At 45.1% G+C, this 8,325-nt stretch overlaps 1 protein-coding gene across 1 annotated transcript in view; it reads right to left on the bottom strand.

Moving 5' to 3' along the window:
• Positions 1-353: 353 nt before the first annotated feature.
• LOC137898621 (plexin-A2-like) overlaps positions 354-8,325 on the bottom strand; it is a 30,709-nt gene continuing 22,737 nt past the window's right edge. Inside the window, exons 20-31 of the mRNA XM_068742665.1 lie at positions 8,015-8,157; positions 6,630-6,898; positions 6,048-6,114; positions 5,642-5,788; positions 4,331-4,490; positions 3,221-3,324; positions 2,500-2,596; positions 2,174-2,373; positions 1,876-2,045; positions 1,443-1,655; positions 632-782; positions 354-449 (exon numbers count right to left, since the gene is read on the bottom strand). Coding sequence (XP_068598766.1) covers positions 354-449; positions 632-782; positions 1,443-1,655; positions 1,876-2,045; positions 2,174-2,373; positions 2,500-2,596; positions 3,221-3,324; positions 4,331-4,490; positions 5,642-5,788; positions 6,048-6,114; positions 6,630-6,898; positions 8,015-8,157 — 1,817 coding nt within the window. The remainder of the gene's footprint in view (positions 450-631; positions 783-1,442; positions 1,656-1,875; positions 2,046-2,173; positions 2,374-2,499; positions 2,597-3,220; positions 3,325-4,330; positions 4,491-5,641; positions 5,789-6,047; positions 6,115-6,629; positions 6,899-8,014; positions 8,158-8,325) is intronic.

Here is an 8,325-nt window from a genome sequence, read left to right as displayed (position 1 = left end):
AAGGAATGAAACTTTAAAAATAAAGTTACGCATCGCTACTTAATGAGCCCAATTGTCACTCCAAGCCACAATGATATGCAGTGTGAATAATTAACCTTCATCTTTGACATGTAGAAAGTCCTCTCTGCACTGAGCCGTCTGTTTCTGCTCTAAATTGGGAATTCTAATATGAGTTCGACTTGTTTTAGGAGCCTCGGCCTTTAGAGGAACTGCAGTTGGCTTCGTTTCTCACCAGGATGAATCAGATTGATCTGTTTATGACTGTATGTGTTTCTGTTTGTTTGTGGAGTAGGTCCTGTGTGTGTGTGTGTGTGTGTGTGTGTGTGTGCACGGCATGCGTCTGTGAAGGTTTTTCAGCTTTCTGCAGACATGGCTGCGATGACCTGCTTCAGTTTACACGCCAGCTTCTGCTTCTGGGCCTGCTCGTCCTGCTCCAGTGCCTCGACGATCTAAACAAACACATGAAAGCCAGTACAAGGATGCGTGACGATGCTCTGCTCTGTGAGTCGTGCAAATGCGCACGTGTACTTCACGGATCAAAGAAATAACCATTCTAAATGTGTGCAGCTAAAGATTCCTGCAGCACAGCAACGGCACGGTTCTATGTTCCAGTGTGAGGGCGGGGCCTCACCTCTTGGCTGTACTTGCTGATGTAAGCGTACATTTCGTGGAGGGCACTGAGCATGTTGAACTCGCCGGAGTGAAGGCGGGCCTGTTCAGCCAGGTACGCATTCATGTCCTGATCACTGATGGCAGGCAGGCGGTTGATGTCAGCGTAGTACCTGAGAGGACACACACACACACACACACACAGTCATGCAGGCCAGAGCTGCTCCTCTCATCGTTGCTGTGAAATGTCTAATCATATGAAATGTTAAATGGGTCTATATATTTATGCTGTTTTGGCAGGAAAATAGGGAAATGCATTGTTTTCTTACCACCACGTTGGAAAGCTTTACACTGGTGACTCGTGTCCATCTAGTCTAATCCATCTACGACCCATTTAGTCATGATTTTCAGTCCTGATCTTTGCATTCTGTTTATGTGCAAGCACTTTGTTTAATGACGGCAAACCAAAACCCTCCCACTTCGTTACATTAATGATGCGTCCACGAGGGATGAGGCGCTATTTCATTATCGACATGAAAAGTAAGCTGGCATATAAAAGATGCAATGTGAGACAAGCGGCACCAACCGAAGTCAAAATGAAAAGCCCTCTCTGATGGTGAGGGAGAGTAAATAAATGATTCTACAGGTTAAAAAACAAACAGCTACTTCTGCTAGGTGAGCTGTGAGGCTACAAAACAGGACACACGGTGCAAACTCTCAGAAGCAAGCAGGATTATAAATGCATCCCAACTGAAGATGATCCTATGTAGCACGCACAATGACAATCCCACACAAATCCTCTTCATCATAAGAGGTGTATCGTGCATGCACACCTTTCTACCCAGCTCTTGTAGTGCGGTATGTCCTTGGCATATAGGAGTTTGGTGGAGGGCGAGTATTTGCCCAGCCGGTGTTCCGATGTCGAGCAGGAATCCATGAAGGTTTGGGCCACGACGGACAGACAGGCGTCTGTGATGCTGCTTTTATGGATGTCGAACACAAACTGAGGATTCTTGATCACGTTTACCCAGAAGCGCAGAGGCAGGCTGCAAATATAAGAGATGAGAAAAAGATTACATCCTTTTTCTCCCTCTTTAAATCAATTCTGATACTCCCACATTTAATTTTTATGTAAAAATGTAAAATGCAGATCGCGTGGAAAATTACAAGCTGTGCATTTTAGGTTTTTAAAATTCTAAAGACTAAAATCTGACGATGATATTCTCATGGGGATGATTGCAAACGGAGTTCTGGACGCTTTCTCACCAGTTGCTCTTCCAGGTGTGGCGAACCTCCGTGTCATGGATGCCGTGCCGGTCGGCCTGTTCATCCAGGAAGTCGAACATATATTTGATTGCCAGCGGCAGGGCGGTGCCGCGACACGCGGTGCTGAACAGCGTCTCAAACAGGTCGTCCACGAACTTCTGCAGCGTGCCCTACGGAAAGCATGCATTGTGTTTGTTCATCTCCATCGTAGGTATTTGTATTGCCTCCTCTCATCAGACAATCATGTTGTTAAAAGCAAACAATAAAAAAAACAAGTGAATCATGAACATATTTGCACCTTAGTCGCCAACAGCCTCGTCAGGTAGATCTCAGACACCATCTTGCTGCCCCGCTCGCCCTCCTTCTGGTCCCCGTGGTCGTGGTTCTTTACTAAGTGCCAGACTTTGACCCCAGTCTCCAGGTCAGGGGTCAGCATGGGCACACGAGAGTGGGGGCTGTCTGGGCTGGTGGGCGTCGAACGGAAATGAACTTCCACACCTAGATCAAACGGTAGATAAACACATTACACAGCAACACCTGATAAAACACGTCACGCTGCGGCACTGAGCAGCAGCGCCGTCTGGTTCAACGTGAACAGGAAGTCTTCGTCTTCCTTTAACTGACCATATCTGCTGATGCTGCGCGGGAAGCTGGCTGAGGACGGAATGTTGTACGAGGACATCTGTCTGGGCACCAGGGCGACCACGCAGCGCTCTGAGACCTGGAAGAGCAGCAGAAAGAGGACGGTCACGCTGCTCATGTTCAACTAATACTGCTTCTCATGTTCCACTAAGTAGCGTTCGGGTTCTGAAGGGTCTCGGTCTCGTCCCGGAATCGAAAAAAACCAAACGAAGTGGGCAAGATAAAGAACATTCCCCGAGTCAATGCTGCGGAAAAGACGTCACTTTCAGGATCAGCACTGGACAGCTCCATATGTAACCAGCTACGTAATGAGCTGTCCAGTGCTGATCCTGAGCGCCATATGTAGCCGGCTACATGTGTACGCCATATGGGAGGCGATGCTGGGCAACTCTGAGCTTGTGAATAAGTGAAATAAAGTTTGACTTATCAGACTGTTTTGCTTTGCTTAATGCACTTTATGTATGAAAATAGACCCGTTTGCACCTTATAATCAGGCGTGCTTTATGGTCTGAAAAATAGGGTACTTATTTCTAGCTAATTTTACTTATCCAGCTTTCTGGATAAGTAAAATTAGCTTACTGTGCATGAACAGAAAATTCAACTAGTATGAAATTACTTTCCTTTCATTCTAGTTATTGCTTGTATTTTCTGAGTTCATTTCTTGTTAGTTGCAGGGCAATAACTATTGGAGTTATTTACAGACCTGGTAATGCATGAGTATGTTGAGTCTCTTCCAGTCACCCTCTATCTTGGTGGTGATGTCCTCGTCCTGCAGGACCACACGAGCTGTTCTGCCTTGCCTCCACTCTGCAGGGAAATACATTCAGTACTGACATAACAAAATAATGGCATTTTGGGGAATGATTTCACAATTTCCTGACAGTTTTGTAATGTTCAGTGTTTGTCTTGCACTGTCCCTTTGTGCTCTGTTCTTTGAAACTCTACAAGTTGTCACGCAAGGCAACCGTAATGTCACCGAAACGGCTCCCTGCAGACTTATACGTGACAATTAAATGATTCTGCAAACAAAGACAGGTGACAGTGTCTTCATGAGGATTTAAGATGCCCAAAGCCAGAATAAACTGATACCCTCCAAGTCCTCAACCTGTGAAAGCCCCCCAGGGTGTAAAACCACAGCTCAAAGCAGCATCAGTCGCACGTTATCGCATCCAGTCCCTTTGAAGGTGTGTGTCAGCTGGATTTGTGCCAAGACAGCATTGGGTGACACCAGCCAGACAAAGTCGATCAGTTGGTTAGACTTCAGAGTTCAGACGTGCCTTAAGGACATTAACTCCTGGATGACCGAGAACTTCCTGTTATTAAATCTAAATAAAACTGAGGTTCTGGTTCTTGGGCCAAAGCATCTCAGAAATGTTTGTTCTAGTGTTGTAGTTGAACTAGATGGCACCTCAGTGTCCACCAGCACCACTGACAAGAATCTGGGGGTAATCTTTGATCAGGACCTGTCCTTTCAGTCCCAGATAAAGCACGTTTCAAGGACTGCGTTCTTTCACCTTCGGAATATTTCAAAGGTCAGGCACCTACTAACCCGAAAAGATGCAGAAAACGTTGTCCATGCTTTAGTAACTTCCAGACTGGATTACTGTGTTTCCCTTTCCATGCTTGCTCTTGTGGGTCAAGTTGGGTTCAGGCTTTCCCTGCTAATCCTGTAAAGTGCCTTGAGATAACTTTCTGTTATGATCTGGCGCTATAGAAATAAAATTGAATTGAATTGTATTGAATGTTTGTGGGCATAAGCTGTCAGTGAGGTTTAATATCAGTTTTTTGCCTGATGGACCAAACACAATCTCACCAAGATCCATGTCTGCAGCCCGGGGTCGCTGTGAGTAGGGCGTGTTCTTATACACGGCATCCAGGATCTTCTCCTTCACCTGGGTAATGGTGTCACAGTTGAGCACCTTGACAGGGATTTCCGGGCTGTTCTCATTGTCTGGATTCACACAGCTCAGGATCTGTATAGGCCCACGATGCAGAGAGAGATGGGGAGGACTGGTGAGGAGAGGGATTGCTTGCTTGCTTGCAGGAAAGTCCTTTCATTATCTGCTTCTCATCAAACTGTCAGCAGATCTTGGCTAGAAATGTCATTTCAGGCGGATGTAGCTGTGCAGTTCTAGCAGAAGCATTAAACGAGTAATGAGACACATACTCCCTAACATGGACACCAGAGGAATGTTATCCTGATGCTGGCTGGCGCCACGTTGGAGCTTGAAGCCTGAGGGGGGAGCGTTTGATGACCTGAACTGATGAACCTGAACCTGAACCTATAGATGGCTCCACCACATCATTCTTTGCTGATTTGAACTGAATAGCGCTCCTTGTTCACAATTAAAGTTAAAATGTGTGTCTTCATTCAAACTTATCAATTCACTGATTTGGGCTGCCAGACAATTAGAACCCAGCAGGGTCTTAAGCACAATGCAGAGTGATGGAGAAGGAAGTGGAGATGCTGAGGTTCTCCTTGGGAGTGACCAGATTGGATACGATTAGAAATGAGACAATAAGAGGGACAGTGAAGGTTGGAAGTTTTGGAGACAAGCTCAGAGAGACCAGACTTTGATGGTTTGGACATGTCCAGAGGAGAGACAGGGACTATATCAGTAGAAGGATGCAGAGGATGGAACTGCCAGGGAACAGGACTAGAGGTCGACCCAGGAGAAGATACAACTCAAAATGGGATTGGCATTTAAAATAGTCAATGCAGCTCTGCCCTCAGTCCCTTCAATCCCTGCATACCTGACTAAACACCTCTAAAGATTTAGTGACACCCACAGCCACAACACTAGTGGGAGCTCGATCATAGGACGACCCTCTCAACCACTGCGCCACCATCGCCCCCGATTGTACTCTAACATTCTATCTAATAAATATATTAATCATCATCATACATGGACGTAGTGAGGGAGGACATGAGAGTGGCTGGTGTTGGGGAGGACGATGCAAAGGACAGGGTGAAGTGGAGAAGGTTGGTTTGATGTGGCGTCCCCTCAGGGGACAAGTTCTGATGGAATTTTGTTGACAGCTCAGTGATGGAAAAGTTACTTTACAACATGGTGGTCTGTAAAGAAAAATGAATGAAATGAAGGCGTCCTAATTTCAGACTCACCAGGGTCTTGTATTCAATCTGCTGTCGGATGAGTTTATCCTCACTGAGGGAATAGCGCGCCTCTCCTGTGATGGAGTCGATGGGTCCCTTCTCCATTTGCTGCTTGATGGCGCAGAACAGCATGAAGAGAGGCTCGCCAGCGCACTCCTTCGTTTTGGAAGTGAAACCAGGGATGAGAGGTGGGAGAACAAGAAGATGAGACAGAAGTGAAGGGAGGAAAAGAGATGAGTTTCATCAGCACAGACAGTGACGCCGGCGTCCAACAGAATAAAGACGCGTTTCAACCCACAGGCAACCGACATCCTTGGCATTGGAATGTCAAAGAATGACAAGAACATGGCCGACATCAATGCCCATGTATAAAGAGGTGTCGTAGCAATAAGGTGCAAGAAAGATGTCCATTTACCTTGAGAAATTTGTGAAGCAAGAAGGCAAACCAATTTGTCAGCATCTTCTCCGCCACTGACTCTGTTCTGCAAGAGGAGGAGAGAGTGCACACATTTGTTGAGTGAGATATGGAGCAATCGGACGATTCTGAAGAAGAGCCCAACATTTAGGTCAAAAAAGCACGACATTGAGACATCTGTCTCAAAGGACACACATTTCAGCCTTCTGTAGGTTAAGTGCTGCCGGTGTCGCAGATATTTGGGTCCTTTTTTTGTAAACATGACTTGCAAAACTTCACACGTTTAATATTTCTTCCAGATATTCCCCAGCGAAGCAAATGCATTTTGACTGCACTGTAACTCCCCCCGCAGTCCGTGCACTTTTATCAACCCATTTCATACATTTTTCCTAAAGTTAAACTCCAACATGAGTCATCCAATATTCATCGGAGCAAAAATAACTGATAGCACATAAAATAAACATGAATTTTAACATTTCAAATCCTTTTTTGATGAGTATAACACAAATTCTTTTTTCCAAAAGTAACAAAACAGCATTTAGCAATGAGGCCCGCAGCACCAACGCAAGGCTCCTGGCTTACCTGCGGAGGAGCAGCTTGGGGTGGTTCTTGCTCTCCAGGTTGCGTCCTATTAGGTCAGACAGCAGGTGTTTGAGGACGTCCGTAGCATACTCCATCCGTCCCTGCAGCGCGGTCATAATGAGAGAGGCCACGTAGCCACGGTCGCGCATGGAGAAGGAGCGCTGCATCTCCAGCGTGTGGATGAAGGTCAGCAGGAAGGCCTTGTTGTTCACCAGCTGTGCAAACTGCTTCAAGGCTTTCTCCACGTGCACCTGTCTGCTGCCCAGCACCTGCATGCATCACGTGTTGTTAAACATGCACGTAAAAAAAATAGTCGTTCAAGCAAAGATGGAGTAAATAAATACAAAGACATAGGAAGGACATTACTTTCTTTCATCTTTTAGGAAACTCAGACGTCCTAGTTTCTGAATGTATCAAGATGTAAAGCCATGAAATGAATAACCGCACTAATCTACATCTTTATGTCAGGTTTTGTTGATGACAAAGTCAGACGTTGCATTCAGAGAGACTCTCCAAAACAGTAATCTCTTGAAATCATGGCGATAACAATAAAGCCCTGATGAAGCCAGTTTATTGAGAAATAAAGGCCAGTTTTGACCACAAGCTGCAAATTGTCATAGAACCAGAAACAAGAACCATCTTGTTTGCAAAGGCATTTTTCTATTCATGTTCTTTTTTTTTTTTTTATCTTATTTTAAGATTTCTTTGCATTTGTTCTGGTAATAAAAAAAAAAATCAAAAAGCAGATGTTTGTAAATAACAACCATGTCAAGAAGATTTATTTTAAATATAATTTTATAAAGACCAAAAGAACAAACTCTCTAAGAGACCACTACAAAGCAGCAATGAAAACCACAGTGGGTAGGAAGTTTGCTCCACCATTACTTCACAATTTCCTCAACTGCTTGTGTCTGCAGTGCATGTGCCGTGTTCAGGCTCATGTGTGTGTGTGTGTGTGTGATGCATCTTTTCTATGCACTTCTTGAATTATAGACACTCCCGCTGCAGAACAAACATACCACATCCTTAAACAGCCAACATATAGAATCTCAGAGAATAAATCGGTTTACACCTCAACATATTCATTCTGGTTAAGGCATGGAACGATGTATAAATCCAATGTAAAATGAAAGATGTGTAGGAAGTTCTGAGTTTACAAAGTTTGACTGAATTTTGCCTCAAGCTGGCTGCATGGCTGGGACTTAAGGGACAGAGACACCTCCTAGCTCTTGTGGACACCATTAGACAAACAAATGGTCCTGACAGCATCTGGACAAGCCAACGAGCCAAAATCAATTTCACTTGGAGTATGCTGGAGGCTTAAGGTCAAGAAGTCAGGCGACTGGTGATTCCAGCAGTGAGGCCCTGCTTCAGAGGTTACTCACTTCCAGCTCTCTGAGCACGGGGTGATCGTCGATGCCTGGGAAGAGAACCCTCATGGCGTACGTCCGATAGTCCAGGTAGGGGATGCCAGCTCTGTCCAGATCGCTGGTTAACTCGTTGATGTCTGTCTGCAACTCTGCAAAGGCTGCATCGAAGATTTCAGGCTCAACCTCTTGCCAGACCTTTCACAACCTCCAACTGTTCAGCTCTTTGCGACAGTGAAGCTCAGACAGCTTTTGACTTTCTCAATAATTACATGACATGTAAATTAGTAAAAGGAAAGAAAGTCAACAGGAAATTTTTAAAAGTATAT

This window comes from Brachionichthys hirsutus, chromosome 8, assembly GCF_040956055.1.
Source record: "Brachionichthys hirsutus isolate HB-005 chromosome 8, CSIRO-AGI_Bhir_v1, whole genome shotgun sequence".
In the NCBI taxonomy this organism is placed as follows: domain Eukaryota; kingdom Metazoa; phylum Chordata; class Actinopteri; order Lophiiformes; family Brachionichthyidae; genus Brachionichthys; species Brachionichthys hirsutus.
The sequence above is the reverse complement of the archived record's forward strand: the minus strand, read 5'-3'. Positions and strand labels throughout refer to the sequence as shown.